Source organism: Necator americanus, chromosome X, assembly GCF_031761385.1.
Source record: "Necator americanus strain Aroian chromosome X, whole genome shotgun sequence".
NCBI lineage: Eukaryota > Metazoa > Nematoda > Chromadorea > Rhabditida > Ancylostomatidae > Necator > Necator americanus.
Window position 1 is genome coordinate 24,046,402 of NC_087376.1, and position 18,240 is coordinate 24,064,641.

Genomic DNA, 18,240 nt, shown 5'->3' on the forward strand with positions numbered 1-18,240 from the left:
GAATAGGTTACGAGAATGGACACCTTTAGGTGCCCATAGAACACAAAAACACAACGGAACCGATTTTGAAATTAGGGCCCAAATCATAGCGCACGAATCTAAAAATTTGGCTCGAAAATCGCTGGAGGCATTTTGGATCCAAGCTAAAAACCCTAAAATGAACCGCAAGGGTGAATGTCTGTCGATAACGCGGGAACTCGCGCCATATCTCGAATGGTTTGTCCGATCCGAATGTGACATTCGAACCATTCGCCCTCGTGATCGATCAGTCAGCGGTCCATGCAGGGCGTCTCCGATATAAGGTGAGTATTCAGTGTAGTCGCTAAATTTGTGATTGAAAGTAGGCGTGGAGTCTATCGGTTTAGTTGTAGAGAGGTTGGTCGTTTGGATTGTAGATTGAATATCGCCCTTTTCAGGCTCTGAAGAAGGCGATATAGCCGAAACGTTAGCCAATAAATTTATTTAACAACCTCGTGTACAGCTTATCAAACTCGATAATATAAATTCAACTATGCCGAGGTTAATTGAAAGTCGAACTTTTCATCTGCTATGTATGATAACATTGGCATTGTGCTCGTCCTTCTGGTCTCTAAAGTCTTTCTTCTTGTCCTACTATGCTGTGGAGGCGATTCTGTTTTTGAAAGTGGAGGAGAGAGTAGAAGAAACTGAGACTACGCTCAATCAGTTTTTTTTTTTTTGGTAAATTACCTGTTGGGAATATTAACTAGACAGCCCAGCTTTGCTCTTTTAGTTTGTGTGCTCATTTTTTATTTCTCTTCCTTAATAATATATATTCATCGTTCGTTGTTGATTCTCAATCCGAGGTACGGGCACTTTGAATATTCCAGTAACCAGTACTTTTTCTGCAGGTTGGGGCTTGCTTTGTCGTGTTGCGCGATTTTCCATAGTTATCGCGATTACTAGTGTTGGATCTGCAGACTCAAACTGTCTTTGATAGGATCTACATGTGTACTTCGCCTTTGTTTTCGCCCTCAGCCAAGACAACCGCTGGCTACAAATGAACACTGGACGCAATTTCGTGCTCCACATATAAGACTCCTGTATATCTTGAAGAGATGATGCTTTTAAATAATCAAGTTCTCGAGTAATCATTTTGGTGAATAGTTTGTGACAGCAACACAATTCTAACTCATTTCTGTTGTCGCAACAGAGACTACTAGCAGAGTAAGCAACATCTCGCAAATATCATATATATATATATATATATATATATATATATATATATATATATATATATATATCATGCTATATAATAACGCGCTTAGTCCGCGTGTGTGTGCATGTATGTGTGTGTGTCTGTGTGTCTGTGTTTGTCTGTGTGTCACGAAAATACTCTACAATGATGCAAAACTCACACCGGTGAGGCGCCGAACCAACTCCATGAACCTGGTAGGCGAGCACTCTACCTTTTGTCTAGTGCCCAAATTTACAAACCCATCTATGTTGGCGTTGATAAGGCAAATTAGCTTCTCTCATATGTTCATAATAAGGGTAAATAAACTTTTATGTGTATGTATACTTCCAAATTTGCAAACTATCATCCTGTATAATAACGGGCTTATTCTGTCACGTGTGTGCGTCTGTGTATGTGTGTGTCTCAATCAAGAAATCCCAAAAAGAAAGGAGACGGATACCTTGGCGTCGGTTTGGTGCGCTGGAACCTCAACGCGGTAAAATTGGGTGAGACGGGTCCTACGGCGTCGAATTCGTGCCACATAGCCAGATAGCTGCAAATTGGCGTGGGGCGGGTCCCGCTGAGCCGGATTGGTGCGCGGGAGCCCCAACGCAGTAGAAGGAGTTTCTATGGTTCTTTCACATATCTATTTCTCAGCATCTAACAGTCTTCCTAACACTGCTAACATCTTTTTTTCAAAAGGAAGAAACACACGTGCGAACGGCTGATCACGTGCGAATACAATACATAGTAGCCAACAGTTTACGCTATCTGACATTGTAGAACGTTATTTTTATCACTACGATAGTGATATTCACTTCATTTCATGCTCATTTCATGTTAGCACATCTTTCTTTGCTAATAGTTGACTACGGAGGAAACTCATGCTTTGAATAATGTTTCCAAATTGTGGAGATGTGAGAGAAGCATACATGTAAAATCAAGTTTGATTGTTCTCCAAATATAGAACTGACGCGTTTAGGGAAAAACCATAAACTCTTTCATCTATGCTTAAATTTTCTGGTAAAAAAAAATTGAAGAAAGCGTTGATAGGAAAAGCCAATTCTAATTTTACAAAAAAATGTCGCTACTGTTATTTGTTATTGATCGGTGAAGGCTAGCGAAACGAACACCAAAAACAAAAAGCCTGAATTCCGGCTTAGGCTGGACGTTCAGACTGGTATATATATATATATATATATATATATATATATATATATATATATATATATATATATATATATATAAGTCTGATTGTTACGTCCACACGGTGGGCCTGCTTTCACTAAACGCAATCAGGTATCTGAGTATACGCCTTGGCAGCGTACGAGCTATAAAACCCGCACTTTTATTTAGCGCAAATTTCCTGAACACCGCAGAAGATACTGTCGTCCTGCACACTTACAGAGCCATACCTTCAAAGGTGAAATGACTAGAGAGAGCATGAAATCATTGGCAACAAACATCCGTTTTGTGATGCTGAACTGTCGGTTGCTGGCGAGTGAACACCAACAAGCCACTCTGTCCATACTACCGCGATATCTGCATACACTGCTTCCTGCATTGCAGGAAACAACAGAGATCGGCCCATCATCATTATCAACAGTTACACTATGTACTACAGCGGCACTAATGAAAGGAAATTAGAAATCGCGCAATAGCTGTGAAAAATGAATACAACAACTTGGTGGAGGAATTGTGATCAACGTTGTCAATATGGGCCTTCGTACGATTGCGATATCGCAGAGGACACAAGCTCTAGATCGTGAGTGCTCACCCACCTACGGAGATCGGTAAAGAACATTACAAAGACGCTTTTTATGATGAATTTGAGACTGTGATATCCAAGACGCCTAACCAGCAGGCGGCTATCACCGGAATTGATGTGAACGCAAAGATGTGACACGAACAATCCCATATGCTTAAGAATTGGCATCATCTCGTGCAACAACATCTAAGAACGGATATCGTCTCGTGGATCTTTACGAGCTGACGAATCTTGGTTTGAAGGAGCGTATCCAAATAAGGAGGCGAGTTCCACCTCGGCCGAAGATCGATATGTATGTCTGAAGGACCGAAAATGTGGAAGGAAATCCCAACGGGTGTCGATTAACACTGGATTATGGACAAGCTAGGCAAGCGTTCGTAAACCTCAAACGATTTCAAATGTGAATAAGCACGCTGATTCCAATGGTGTCGATTAATACTGGAGTAAGGACTAAGAAGAGACTTAATGACGCCGAATCTTCCACAATTTGTATTCAGAAGTCAAGAGAGAAGTTTGCCTTTGATCTGTGAAATCAAGATTCATCTATAAGTCTGTGTGTGTCGCGCACACTACTGGTGATTCAACAAGGGAGAATCATCAGAGGAGAAAAATGCGTCCTCAACTGAAACGTGGTCGCAAGAACAAATGGACGTCGAGGGCGAAAGAGTTCAAAACGGCGTTGGAAAACAGGAACCCGAGAAAAGCTCATTCTCTACTTTTTGCAGTGACTGTACGGTCGGCCTATGATTTTTACGTCTTGGATCCAACTGAACCTTTCATCCGTTTGGGTTTGATAGACCGGTACCAGTCTTGTCGGAGAGGATAAAAACACTGACCTGATACATCAACAAGCCCACTGGTCATTGTATAAGCTGAATGTCACAAACGTGACCATAGATAATAAAAATGAAGAAGTAAGAAAAATATGTTTACGCTCGGTGGGTATGCTCAAACAAAGAGCATTTGAATAAGAGGCAATGAATGAGAGTTGCACTCTCGCGCAGCTGGCGCATCTGGTGTGCAAAAACTACTCGAGCACAATCAGATTGCGAGAGCAACACTGTGCCGACAGCAGACAAAGAACTTGGACCGTATATAAACGGTCCAAGAGTGTTTACTGCTCATAGCATAGTCGAGCATTCGTCTAAAGCATCTTCTTTACTCTTGCCTCCCTTCTTGTGAACTCAAGTGTGCTAACATATTTTTGCCTCCCTTTTTATGATGCTTGCATTTCTGTTTATGCATTTCTGTGTGTGTATTATTATATCACGCCTATTACTTTGTATTTGTCATGTACCGTGCCTTATATAATAACATAACATGCCTCGGATATTCGTGTATATTGTACGTGATAAATAAAGTTTAATTACCCAAGTTTGGGGCTTATTCACGTGGCATCTAACGAACAACTGAACCACCGCTGACTCACTAAACAAGCGTTCGTAAACCTCAAACGATTTTGAATTTAAGTACACAAATCGGCGCATCTCGTTTCGGATACGCCAGGAATACTTAACACCAGACACACTCACACTTTGTTTCAAGGTCTTGCTAAACTGACAAACTCTATCAGTCCCTACACTCGAGGCTATCGAAAACCGATGTACGCCGCGGTCATGAAGGAATCACCAAACAAGTGGAGGAACACCGAACAACAACGGAGGTTCTAGTCTGCAACTTGTCGATTGTCATTGTGAAGCAAGAGTCAAGATTGTTAACTGTCTTTATTACGGCTAACGTTTCGGCGCTGTTGCCTTCCTCAGAGTCTGAAAAGTCAGAACATTTGCAACATATTCTCTCAAATGCCCCATCCAGATCAACTCATCATCCTCTTGGATATTACACCTGGAACCAAGAACCAAAAGAGCCCAAATTGTGGTGCTTACCTTAGTAGCAACATTACCGTGATGTTAGCGGACCTACACATGGTAGAACACCTGGAAATACTGAAATGCTCCTGACCTGACCCCCAGATCAAAACTCGCAAAGTTCTTTATTCAGAGCCGTTTTTCTATACATATTTGGACCTTTGCGTTTATCCAAAACCCTGCGTCCTCCCACTATCTCGCATTCGTACAAAGGCCTATCAAGACGACGTTGAGCCAAATTTCTTGCCTAGGCAGCAGTCGTGGTGTATCTCTTGCACTGACCACGGGGTGGTCTCTGATGCTCGTTTCGTCAATGCAGCATACGAAACAATAAAATATCCAAGAAGTTTCGGTAATCATCCACGGATTTGCCCCACTAAAGAGACCACAGACAGTTGGTCGTAAGGCTACATAGCGTATACCCAGGTGACGGATAGATGGCTAACTGCAGACTAAAAGCGATCAAAGACGCGGATGGATTCAGAGAATGGACTCTCTGTTTCTGCTGCGCCTGGACTGACTCATAACATCGTTGTATCTTGCACGTCGGTTCGGCTAAAAGCCTGCAATCAAGTGACTAGGAGGCGGTTTGGAGTAGCTTCGAACAAATATGCTCCATTTGTGTGCAGCATCCAACGCTCTCACACAAACCGGTGGGACTAGAGGATTGTAATCTGATCATAGGTTTTAATTTAATACGCATGCCCGTGGTCAACCGTGTGTTGAGAATTTCTCAACAGGGGGTCGTAAGAGGGGTGTCTGAGGAAGAGGGGGGTAGCTCGTAAGAGGGGAGTCGGAAAATTAGGAAAAAAGTTAAAGTAGGGAAAAACCTGGGAAAAATGAAAGAAGCGAAGAGAAAAGAAAGACGGAGTTGTCGATGTCAAATAAACACATATTGAGGTGTACAAAATTCAGTGTAACTTAGGTAAACAAGCATGTTGGCATGTTTTCGTATAACAAGAGATGATACGTATTCTAAGAAGATTTTCTTCAGGTCCCAATATTTGCGACTAAAAAATGGAACAATAGTCTCAAGGAAGGGGAAACGTTAATAACGCATTCAGTACTTGAGTTCTAAATAAATTTGCTTAATATTTATATAAGCGATTGAGGAAGACTCGAAGAAGCAGTTGAGGCAGGCTAGTCTAGCAAAAACGGTTTAACTAAAAAGAGGGTACACAAACCAGATAATGATTTTCAAAAAAAATTATTCTTTACAATTCTAGTAATGAAATTGGTGTTCTTTTTGAGCCAATCTTGAAGGTGAAAACTTAACACTTGTTTGCTGCTGTAACTTATGTTGATGACGTCGGAGTCGCTTCGGCAAAATCTCGAACAGTGCAAAATCGTATGTCGTCGTACGTGCAGGCGGTTAGGGAATCTACATTACCTGAACGAAAAGGAAAGCCTTCAGAAAGGAGAAGTTTGTAGACAAAGGAAACGTACCAGTGGCAATAAAATCTTTGACTTTTTTCATAAGTAAGAGAAGAAGCATAGTCGCAATAAAAACCAGGGCTTATGCTACGCTGGCTCACGTTGGTAATTGTAATGCAGATAAAATGCTGTATGCGTGACCCTTCCCCATCGAATTTTACGTATTTTTGCGCGATTACAAAGGCTCCAATGAGGATATTTATTAACTGGCTATTATGAACTCTGTTGAACTGATGACGACTGATGCGGAATCAATCTGGTGGCTCAATGCAATGTCTCGTTATTGTTTTTTTTTTGTGACTGTCAGCGATCAATCCAGCCAGAAGAGCTATCTTTTCATTCAGCGTAAAAGAATTTAAGGAGCACATTTCTCCTCCAACAGTGACGAATTTCTAATTTCCAGTCGCAAATACAATCTCGAGGCTGCTACTGAGCGAAAAAACACATCTTCAAGCGCAATTAGGTATACAGTTAGTACAATGTAGGCTCCACGAGTGTCCGTATAACGACTCTCAAAGTGAATATCATGCGGTGCAACCTTTGCAACCTTTTAGAGAGAATTTTATTCTACAATTCTACAACGTTTGGTGCTTCTAGATTTCCACCTTTTTTGAAACCTAGTTGAGAAAAATTTCGAATTTTGCCTCAAATTTTCGAGTTTTTCTCCACTAGCTTTTGAGAGAACCATAACACCTATAGAGGTCGAAATGTGCAGTTAAGGGTTTTCTTTGATGTTCTTTCAAAATATGGCACCGAATTTGTCAACCGCCCCACCATTATCTCGTAACGAGAAAAAGTGCGAAATTTCAGATTTTCAGCTGTGCGTCAAAATCTGTATCACTGCGAACAAAGCCCAATAACTCAGTCGTTGTTTGCACATGTGAATTAGGCTTGAAGGATCTTTTCAATCGGAATTCATTTCATTTTATTCCAAATACTTTCAATTCTCTCAAAAGCTAGTTGAGAAAACGTTGAGAAAATTGCAAGATTTCTTAGCTAACTTTCCAGAGGGTCTAAGAAAGATATTTCGACCATATCATAGCTCGAATCTTTTTTTTTTACAAAAGCTGACACAGTTGTCCTCCTCCGTTTCCTTTGCAGTCCGCTATCATATCATCTGTCACGTTTATTTCAACCTAACAAAATCCGTCCAGTCCAACAGTAATTTCCAATCAGATCCTGGGCTGATCACAAAGATGATTTCTAAACAACACCTTGATGCGGTGAACGAAGCTTTAAATACAATTTCAGAGAAGTTGTCGGTGAAATGTTTTTCTCAGTAATTTTTTTCGGTTCTGCAAAAATCGAGATTCGGGTGGGAATCGAACTATTCAGCTTCTTTAATCACTGCCAGTGAGAAAATAGTATGTAGGGAGTAGAAAGTAGTAAGAAAATGTCTTTAGAATGTAATCTGCTTTGGTATAGCTTCTTTTTCTTGCATTTTGCAAAAATGGAAAAATTCCGGCCGTGATCGAACTCTCAACCTTTCGTTCCTATTGCGAATGAGTAACATTACTCGTGAGTGGGAGGAAATAGCGTGAAAGTAGTTTTGAAACGTGTTCTTCGTCGTTTTAAGCTTTTTTCCATTTTACAAAAAAATGGTTCCGGCGATGTCAATTGATCATTTCTTTACCAATATCAGAAGTAAAATTGTGGCGTCGAATGCATGTCAAGAGCGGACTCATCTTTTCAAATTGTAGGTTTACATATGAGCTGATAGACATCTAATTCTTACAGGAGCGTCTGTGGCGTCTACCTCATGCTAGTGTTCATTGCAGATGTATCACGATATTTCCGCTTTATCTCGTTGGAAAGACATACCTCTTAATGAGACTTACTCTGAACCAGGACCTTCAGCCGAGTAGCTGACAAGGAAGAAAAATTGAGAGATGCATGGCTAACTTCTTCACCTATGACGACGACGACAAAATCTGCACTTCCAGATTAGTCGCATACACTGCCTATAACAATACTTCTCGAATCGTTTCTGCTTCTTGCGCAGCACGCACTACTGGTAAGAATTTTTTTCAGGCGAAAACTTTTCTGAGAACTATTTGTAATTTTATTGAAATTCATTGTTTTGTGCAATCAGCATTGTTTCTGCTCAGATCTGCGCTGTGAGACAAAGGTGGCAAGCGACCCGTTACTGTGAACTCCAGCAACATGTAGAGTTCCTCAAACAGCCTATCCGCTCGAGGTCCTTGCCGCTCGAAATAGAAGATAAAAAACATTTATTCGACTCATTAGATATGTAAAGTCCAATAAACATCTTCCTGTGTTGTCTTCTCAGTGCACTGTTACACATCCCCATACAAGCTACCTGGAGCACACATCATTACAGAAATTCATCAGAAAGCCAAACACAATATTCTGACCGTTTCTAAATCCGTGCGTCAAGAGGTTGAATGCTCTTCTTCCTCGATTATTATTTTCAATCTTTTCCCGACTGGCACACGTTACATGGCATCTTGAACGTATAATTAATATGACCATATAATTTTTAGTTATTATTCATTATTCATTTTATTATTTATTATTTCATATTAATTCAATTTATTTACTAGGCGTTCGTTTTTCTAAACTTCTTTTTGTTATACCTAATTTTTGATTGCTATATGGACAGTTATATTTGTAGGAACGAGATGAGGGGTCATTTTTAGAAGGCTCTTCAAGGAAGGGGTCGTTTTCAGGAGGGTTTTTCGCAACTACACACTCCATAAGCATGTCTCAGTAATGAGAAAGAGTTCTCTAAATGCGTAGGAGAGTCTCGTAAGGTAGCTTCAGAAAGGATGGGGATTTGCATGAGTCATCTAAGCTAACGAAACAGTAGAGGACTGGGAGTAGATCGGAAGCAGCCATTCACGATCTGATGATACAAGCCAGGAAGACTAGGCACCACTGACTGACCAAGATGAGACTAGGCAACCCATTGAACGCCGTATACGGAGCTGTAGAAAAACTGTACTTTCGAACACGCGACAGTAGAAGATTTGTTAGAGTTGGTGTCCTCGTCAAGTATGGCAACAAACGTCTACTCTTTTAAGACTGCGTCGAGGATGTCTACGGATGAGAAGATGGTGTACGACGCCGACTTCGACTGTCTTCGTCGTTTACGGTCCAATATCGAGCTAAAGAAAGAGCAGTCGATGTTTTCTATATGGATCAAGAGAAGTTCTAGAGATGTTACCTCCTAAAAGCCATAGTGGGTTATTTTAACGCCGAAATTGGCCCTAGAATAACGCCAGAAAAATTTTACATCAAGACCGACGCCCTACAATGGAACGAATGAAGGTAGAGAGGCATTCCGAGTTTATCATGAGGACTAGGACTACCCATTACAATTTTAGAAGCCCTCCTCTCTGCGCTGGACGTGGGAGTCACCTGGTGGAGGGTACCGCAATGACACTGACCACATCATTGTCAGTAAAGGGTTCAGCTTGATGCGTGCCTGTCTTTGAAAACTCTTAAACTAGTTCGCCAGTGTGGAGCAACACAAACCCTATACCATCCAGGAACTCACGTCCGACCTCGCAAGGCTTTGCAGAGAGACGATGAAAGAAGACCTTGAAGAGAGAAGAGCAGCAGTATTGGCTGAAACTACAGAGTTGGGAAAGAGCATTAGCTACCTCGTTGAGACTTTGCCAATCACAAGATGAAGTTGGATGCTCTCCAGAAACTAAGTGGAACAACCATTGAATCGAGAAGGGGAATGAAGAAAATTATCCACAACTTCTACACTGATCTCTTCGACAGTCATGTCCACTTATCTCCTAACCATCTGAGGGAAGAAGGCATTTCATTCCAGAGGTTCTCCCGTCCGAAATACGACATGTTATCAAGTCGGTAAGAAATCGTTCGGCACTAGGTCCCGACAGAATAAGATCACAACATTCGAAGAACCTTCCCGCCAATAACTGTCAACACTCTGGCGAGGTTCTTTACATGTTACCTGTGAGAATGCAAGGTTTCTAAACAGTGGAAGACCAAAAAGACCGAGTTGGGAGATCCACATGGCATCGGCAGCTGTCGCCCAGTCTGCTCACTATCTCTCCTCTACAAGCTCTCTACAAGGGTAATCCTTAATAGGATTGAAAATTCTTGGCTGAAGGACAGCCATGCGAGCAAACAAGATTTCGAAAAAGATTCAGCACGACTGACCACATTCACGCTGTTTAGAAACTCATCCAGGTATCACGAAAGTACAGGATGCCGCTATGAGTGCCGATATATATATATATATATATATGTATATATATATATATATATATATATATATATATGTATATATATATATATATATATATGCAGAATCACATGGAGATATCGCAAGCGGTCGCATTGCGCAGGACCTGGCCCAGTCACGTAGTGGTGGAACCAGAGCGCGCAATTTCCACACATATCGACGAGAACTGGGGCCGCTTATACGAGTCTGATTGCTATCTGTTTGTGGTGGCCTGCTCTCAATAAACGCGATCAAGTATTTGAGTGAACGCATAGGAAACACACGAGGTATATAACCTGCACAGTTATCTGATGCAAGATTCCCATACATTGCAAAAAGGTGTTGTCGTCCAGCACATCGCCAAAGCCCATAACCTGAAAGGTCAACTGCCTGAAGGGAGCATGGAATCTTTGGCAACAACCATTCGTTTCGTCATGCTGAACTGCCGAACACTTTCAAGTGAACTCCAACAAGCCGCTCTATACAGACTTTTGCGATACCTCTGTGTGCCTTTTACTGCACTGCAGGAAACACGCATGAGAGATCAGCATCGAAAATTACACCATATACTGCGGCGATGCTGATGAGAACAAAGTAGGTGCCTGCGCGATAGCTTTGAGGAACGATTACAAGAACCTGGTGGAGGAATTGGGTTCGTCTAGATGTGCCTTTCTGCGGCTGCGGGATCGCAGAGGACGTAAACTCTGAATAGTAAGTGCTCACGCACCTACCGAAACCGCTGTGGACGACAGTAAGGACGCCTTCTATGATGAACTCAATGCGTTGATGTCTAAAATACCAAGCCAGCAGGTGGTCATTGTTGGAATCGACGCAAATGCGAAGATGGGACTCGAACAGCAATCCGATGTGCTAGGAAAATGGTACTATGCAGCGGAGCGCACGTCGGACAACGGTGACCGTCTGGTCGACTTGTGCGAACAGATGAGCCTCATCATCGCTTCCGAGTTTAAGAGGAATCATCGACGCCATCAGCTCACATAGCAGGGGTCAACCCTTTTTACGCCTGAAGAGCAGTGCGAGCAGAAGATAAGGACTCTTAAAATTCAGCTCGACCACGTTCTGGAGAGGAACATTCCTCAGTCAGATATCGGAAAATCTAGAGCTGTTTGGGACGTCGCGTTCGACACTGGCCACCGTCCAGTTCTTCTCAGTTTCAAGATACGATTCCACAAAAGAAACCGAGATCCCCTTCAACTGAAAATCGACGTGGCAGGTCTGAAAGACGAAGAATGCAGAACGGAACTCCGCCAACGTGTGTCTATTCATGTTGGAGTACGGACCAAGAAGAAGCTTAGCGATGGGGATTCCTTCACAAAGTGCATCCAGGACGCTGCAAGGGAAACGCTCCCGGTTCTATTGCCGCAGAAGAGGTTTGTTTTTGCATCTGTGGAAACAAAACCCACGTACAATTCTGTATGTGTCGTGCGTAACGCCGGTGACTTCAACCGGGCAACCGCCGGTGACTTTTTAGAAGGAAGCTGCGTCGTCAACTGCAACAAGACCGTGATAACGAGTGGACGTCAAGAGCGATGGAGTTTGAGAAGGCGTGGGAGTACAGGAACCTGCGGAGGGCCTATGGTCTACTAAAACAGTATAGCGACAAATTGAGCAACCCTTCCAATTTGGAGAGAACACTTCAAGACCTTGCTGAACCGGCTAGCACCGTCAGATCCTGAACTCGAACACGTTCATAGATCGAAATATGCGGTTAACGAGGAACCACCGACCGAGTCGGAGGTTCTAGTCTGTATTCAAAAAATGAAGAATGGAAAATTTGGTGGAGACGACGGGATTAGCGCAGAAATGCTAAAATATCTCCCTCCGTCTGGGATTCGTGAGATGACAAAGATCATCCGTTCAGTATGGATAGATGAAAGGATACCAGACTCGTGGAGACACGATATCATAATTCCCTTCCACAAGAAGTTATCCGTCACGGACCCTTGGAATTATCGAGGAATCTCTTTGCTGCTTGTTATGTACAAGGTATTGGAGCGCATTATCTTGGACCGACTCATTAATCATCGCGAAGAAACAATGCGCGACGAGCATGCTGGCTTTCGTCCTGGCCGATCTACGATTGACCAGGTGTTCATCGTCAGGAGAGTGATCGAAATCTGGCAGCGGTATTCGAAGCCAATGCAACTAGCGTTTCTGGACTTTGAAACCGCGTTCGACTCTCCTCACCGAGGCCGTCTTCTCAACGCGCTCCGGAGTACCAGGAAAGTTCATTCGCTTGCTTGATGACACGAATCAACGAACAACTGCACCTTTCCTGATCAATTTCGCATTGACGACATTATGCGAAGAACAGTCGACCAGTGTCCTGCCGACATTGTCTTAGCACCATCTGGGTGCCCCTTGAATGACCTCAAGTACGCCGACGATGTTGTTATATTCGCGGAAAGCAGTACGAAACTTCAACATGTTGTCAACCTAGTATTGAAGCTGGCTGCAACCTATGGACTACGTCTACGCCCTGATAAATGCAGACAGATGTGGATCTCTTCGAGACTCGAACGAGAATCAGGGTGGACGGACAACCGATAGAACTCGTCGATTAGTTCTGTTACCTGGGCCGTACGCCGAAGAACAACGGCAGCTACGAGAGAGATGTTCAGTAAAGATGCGCTAAGGCCACTTCTGCATTTAACTCCTTAACGAAATGCCTGTGATCGACCCCATCACCAACGAAGTCAAGCTGCGAGTCTACCTATCCGCAATTCGCCCCATCACGATGTATAGACCTGGGCAGCACCATCAACGGTTATGGAGAGGCTTGATTACACGGGACGAAAGCTGCTTAGACGGCTACTTGGCTACTTTTGGTCTAGGGTATGCCACAATTAAGATCTTCACGCAGAAATTGATGTGGTATACCGGCGGATGACACGTGGAAGACACCAACATCTTGCATCACCATCGAAAGTGACTAAAGTAAATCGTCTTCGCTTCTTTGGTCATATATTAAAGAGACCGGCAGATCGCCTTGTTCAACGAATTCTGAGGAGTTTGGAGTTTTTCGAGCTGGGAGAAGCCACCTGGCCGAAAACGGAAGTTCTGGATTGGGGTGGTGAAAGAGGACCTGAGGACACTCGGCGTGGATAGGCAGTTCAGGTGAGACGTAAGGTTTCGCAAAATATGGAATAGCGACGAATAGATTGATTCTGTGCAAGCTCTCGCAGAAGATCGAGGAGGTTAGGCAGAGTAGTGTTCAAGGACGGCACACCTCGGCGAAGATGCGGGTAATCGCGTCTGGCGATGACATCAGCGCGCCGATTAAGCAACTCTAAGTCATGGACGAGAATTCTACTTCGGCTCTTCAAATGGTTTTAGCACAAGGATAATAAGAATGTTCAACATTATCACTTTTATCCGTTATTTAACTGTTACTTTAACTCTTCACAGATGATGTTCACTAAATATTCACGTCTATAAATGTAAACAGTTAGCTACCTTTATTACTATTATTGTTGTAAGAATTCTTGATTGATTCATGATTGGTTAATTGATTTATTATAATTGAACCGAATTTTTGAGCGCAAAAGCGTTCATAGGGCACCAGAACCGTTCTTAAGTCGCAAATTTCCATTTGACTTTCCCATTTGTCACTTAAATACGGTGTCGTTTTTCCCTTCCACTTAATTCAGAGGCTCCCCTCATGGTCTTAACCTTCAAAAAGACGCATCAAAATATGAATAAAAGTTGTTGCATGCGGAGACATTTCGGTCTTTTTTTTAACGGAAATTCTACATTATATGACTTAGATATCCATTTCTTGTATCCACATTTGATGATACGTATACCGCACTCATGCCGCTTTGCCTCACCTTTGTCGAATTAAGGAAAGGCTTCGATTCAGCTGAGGTGGAAGTGGTCATGGAAGCCTTGAAGAATCGAAGCACCCCTACTAAGTACATAAAAGTCCTTCGAAAGCTTAGCAGTAACCTCTCGAATTTCTCCATTCTACAAGAACATAATCATCGAAGTGAAGAGTGGGGTCCGACGACTTGAGGCAAAACATCAAAACACCTGGAACATCACGACCACTCTTGAAAACGCAATTCTATAGCTGGGATAGGGCGACATGGGAATGAAGGTTGATGGTCGGTTACTACATCATCTGCGATTTGATGATGACTGGTGTTCTTATCACATCTAGCATCAGCCAAGCGGAACGAATGCTAGCCGTTGTTGTTGTTCTCGCGTTGTTCATGCGAAACGGATGGGTTTCGGAGGCTCCACGTACGCTCAACGGAACGAACTTATCCGAGTGCATCAACTCCGTTTACCTAGGTCAAGAAATGAGCATGAAGAATGGCTCGATAACCGAACTGAGGAAAGAGAAACGAACGGCTTGGGGAGTTCCTAGGATTAGGACGAGGACGCACTGGAGAAACCACAGAACAAGTTGTTCAATCCTCACCTGTTTAACACCACCGCACTTCCTGCTTTGACCTATATTTCAGAAACCTGGGCAATTTGCAGGCCGGAAGAAAATGTGGTGAGCGTCACTGAACGCTCAATTAAAAGAGCGATGCTAGGAGCATCCCACTTCACGCAAGAGAAGGACTGGATTCGAAATTTTGTCGTCAGTGATCGGAGAATAGAGTCGCCTCCGCATTTGTCAAGAACAGCAAAAGCGGTGGGGCGGACACGTGATGCGTTTCAACGACAATCGTTGGACTAGGGCCGAGAGCGACCGGATACATCAAACGCACTGCAGGGAGAACGCCGATCCAATGGTCAGACCTCTTCACGAAGTCCTTCAAAGAAAAATAGGGCGCTCTTCAAGTCCCTCGCGAAAAGAGATGCTACTAGGCTATTCTGGCATGCGATCGGGACGAATGGAAAATTAGTGGCGCTCGCTCGACTAGTTCGAAGAACAACGGGAGTCGAGGTAATCAAGGTAATCAAGGATTTTGAAGAAGCCTGTATCATTCAAATTTTTTAAAATCACAAGTTGGATCTGGAAGTGTTACTGTAGCCCGCTCGATTGAATCCCCGAACAACGGGAGTCAAGGTAATCGATAATCATCATGCCACATAATGCGCTTAGTCCGTGTATGTTTATTCCTTTGTGCGTTTGTCTGTGTGTCACAAGACTGCTCCACAAGGATTAAAAACATTGTATCGACGGGCTGCAAAAGGGCGGTGTGAAGCTACTAATGTCAGGGCTCTTAACCCTAACCACTTTTAAAGAGGACCTATGATATGTAGGAAAGCGTGACTGACAGGTGACTTCAGCCCATATACCAGTTACCCTTGCCTACACATCATAGGTTATTTAAGGTGTGTAGTGAAGCTACTAATTACAGGCCCTCAAACCTTACTACTGATTTAAGATATCCATGGGATGTGGGCAAGGTTTACTAACTTGCGAGTTCAGGGACTTGGCGCTACTAGAGTCTTAACCGAAAAATCTAAAAGTATGGTTATATTGTGAATGGTATGTACTATCAGGACGCCCCTCGACCATTCTCGAGTACGCCGACAAAATTTTGACATTCGGATTCACAGAAAGCACAACGAAACTACAACATGTTATTGACCTTGTATCGAAGGCTGTCACAATGAAGATCTCTACGCAGGAATTGATCTGGTGCACGGCAGATGACACTTGGAAAGTATCAACATCTGACACCACCGCCAAAATTGGCGGCAGAAAATTGTCTTCGTCTCTTTGGTATGAGGAGAGCACCAGACCGCTATGTTCAGAAGATGTTTTTCTGAAGATTATCTCAGATTCAGGTTGGATTCAGTTTGGACTACTACTTTGGATTCGGTCTGAGGTTCTGAGCGAAGTGTTCTAAGGTGGTGAACAAGGACCTCAGAACACTTCGCTTGGATGGACAGTTTAGGCGTAATATCAGGTTTTGCAGGATGTGAAAGAGTGACGAATTGATTGATTGAATTGAATCTGTGCAAGCTCTTGCTAATGATCGAGAAGATTGGGCAGAACTCAAGGACGACACACCTCGGCAAAAAAAAAATCATGCATTAGCTCCAGGCAATGGTATCGCCAAACCACTTGACAGCCAAGTTGTCTGCAATCGATTGACGACAGGCAGACCAAATTTCAAGATTACAAGATCGCTGTCATTCAGGATATTACACGCACTCAATCACTGAAATCGTTGATCAACTGCACGTTCGATGGCTCGAAACTGCCGAAGATAAGTCAGTTTCTGATCCCTGCAGAGTCGATAAATCGGTACCAGAGTCGCTTGAGAGAATGAAAACTTTGACTTGATACATGAGTTAATCCCACTAAGGCATTGTATGGGCCAACACACGTTCGCGAAATTTCAAAATCTTCTGAAGTTGAACGCATTATCGCATCCCAAGCAAATTGATTGACGTCAGACACTCCCTCTGTTTTATCCTTTAGGAGCAGCATACCACGAAACTGACGTGGTGAGTGCTCGCGAAAAAACTAGAGATGGGGTTGTAGATTGCAGTATCCGAGGTAGTTCCGCTCAACTTTCCTTAGTTTTAAAAGATGGCATGGAAGACTCCGTTTTTAACGATGATTTCAGTTGTACCTCGCCAACCACGCTGTTTTCTAGGATAATTAGGGAGAGGAGAGCGGAACCATCCAGGTAATCGATAACCCATCTCTAGCTTTTCCCGTGGGCTTCCTCACCACGTCAGATTTCTGATATGCTGACTTCAAGGCAACATACCGCATCTCGTATTGACGATGTTGGGATTTCCCGTAAAAGGATAGAATCAGAGGTGTAGATCACGAGTATGAGCGCAACTACGCTCAGTTCCCTTGATTGTCATGGAAAACGTTGTGGGAAACGGCCTTAGCTTTGACGAATTAATTCCCCTGCAAAGCACCCTACAACGCGTCTGTGAGTCCATGAGCGAGCAGACAACCAATGGGTCGCTAGCCCTGCCTCTTCCGCCCGTTAGCAGATGCGAGGCCTATGTCCCAGACGAAATAAAATCACTCAACTTTTAAGGTTTTTCTGCCACACAATAGAACAAGATCGGTTCGGTAAGTCAGAGAGACGATAATGTGGCATTAAGGATTATTGGAGAAAACACCAGTTTCAACCCATAGATCTCTGAGGATTACCGCCGTTAAGATATATTGCCATGATCGATGCAATCGCTCCGCTACGAAAAAAACTCCGTATACAATTTCTGTCATTCAAATGATAATTCTCTGAAAACAAAGTGGAATGGAACCCATCTGTAACATATCAAACAACTCACGTCAGCAAATTTTCTTTCTGGACCGAAGAAAATGAGAAGGGAAGTCTATGAGTGGGAAATTCGGTATTTTAGAAAAAAGAGTCGTAATTGTAGTTATCATGTGTCATACATGAGGATCCTGGTCACAAGTTCTATTTTCGTGTAAGTAATCTAGAACAAAAATGATTGATGGGATCAATCTATTCATGTAAGCTGATTATCATGGTGGTAGTTGTTCGTAGGCGAGAACCAATGGAGTTACTTCCTATTGCGTCTAGCGCAAAAGTCCTGAAAGAAGTGGAATAAAAAACCAATGGATGGATCAGTTATTCTGTGCGAAAACTGACTGACTAAACTGATGTCAAGCGTGGACTAGTCCAAAAGTAGCGTATGTACAGTCAGGTCAAAACGACCTGAAGCCTAGAGTAGTATCCTATGCGGCTACACTCCTACCAGCGCAGTGGAACTAACCGTTACGATAGAATTGGTATCTTCACTGCACTAGAGTTTTCTCGCGATCTAAATC

The 18,240-nt window shown here is 43.0% G+C and overlaps 6 protein-coding genes across 6 annotated transcripts; all 6 read left to right on the top strand.

Annotated features, from left to right (window-relative positions):
- Window positions 1-10,275: 10,275 nt before the first annotated feature.
- RB195_025190 (uncharacterized protein) lies at window positions 10,276-12,184 on the top strand (the record flags this gene model as incomplete). Its single annotated transcript, XM_064213228.1, has 4 exons — window positions 10,276-10,337; window positions 11,204-11,411; window positions 11,556-11,878; window positions 11,980-12,184. 4 exons carry the CDS (start codon window positions 10,276-10,278, stop codon window positions 12,182-12,184), a joined length of 798 nt encoding a protein of 265 aa, XP_064069109.1.
- Window positions 11,274-11,489, top strand: RB195_025191 (uncharacterized protein; the record flags this gene model as incomplete). Its single annotated transcript, XM_064213229.1, has 1 exon — window positions 11,274-11,489. One exon carries the CDS (start codon window positions 11,274-11,276, stop codon window positions 11,487-11,489), a length of 216 nt encoding a protein of 71 aa, XP_064069110.1.
- An 82-nt stretch (window positions 12,185-12,266) lies between the features above and the next one.
- On the top strand, window positions 12,267-12,752 carry RB195_025192 (uncharacterized protein; the record flags this gene model as incomplete). Its single annotated transcript, XM_064213230.1, has 1 exon — window positions 12,267-12,752. One exon carries the CDS (start codon window positions 12,267-12,269, stop codon window positions 12,750-12,752), a length of 486 nt encoding a protein of 161 aa, XP_064069111.1.
- Window positions 12,753-12,809: 57 nt separating this feature from the next.
- On the top strand, window positions 12,810-13,058 carry RB195_025193 (uncharacterized protein; the record flags this gene model as incomplete). The annotated part of the gene is made up of 1 exon (XM_064213231.1): window positions 12,810-13,058. The coding sequence occupies one exon, from the start codon at window positions 12,810-12,812 to the stop codon at window positions 13,056-13,058; it is 249 nt and encodes an 82-aa protein (XP_064069112.1).
- Window positions 13,059-13,394: 336 nt separating this feature from the next.
- RB195_025194 (uncharacterized protein) lies at window positions 13,395-13,616 on the top strand (the record flags this gene model as incomplete). The annotated part of the gene is made up of 1 exon (XM_064213232.1): window positions 13,395-13,616. One exon carries the CDS (start codon window positions 13,395-13,397, stop codon window positions 13,614-13,616), a length of 222 nt encoding a protein of 73 aa, XP_064069113.1.
- Window positions 13,617-14,611: 995 nt separating this feature from the next.
- Window positions 14,612-14,965, top strand: RB195_025195 (uncharacterized protein; the record flags this gene model as incomplete). The annotated part of the gene is made up of 1 exon (XM_064213233.1): window positions 14,612-14,965. One exon carries the CDS (start codon window positions 14,612-14,614, stop codon window positions 14,963-14,965), a length of 354 nt encoding a protein of 117 aa, XP_064069114.1.
- Between the last annotated feature and the right edge of the window lie 3,275 nt (window positions 14,966-18,240).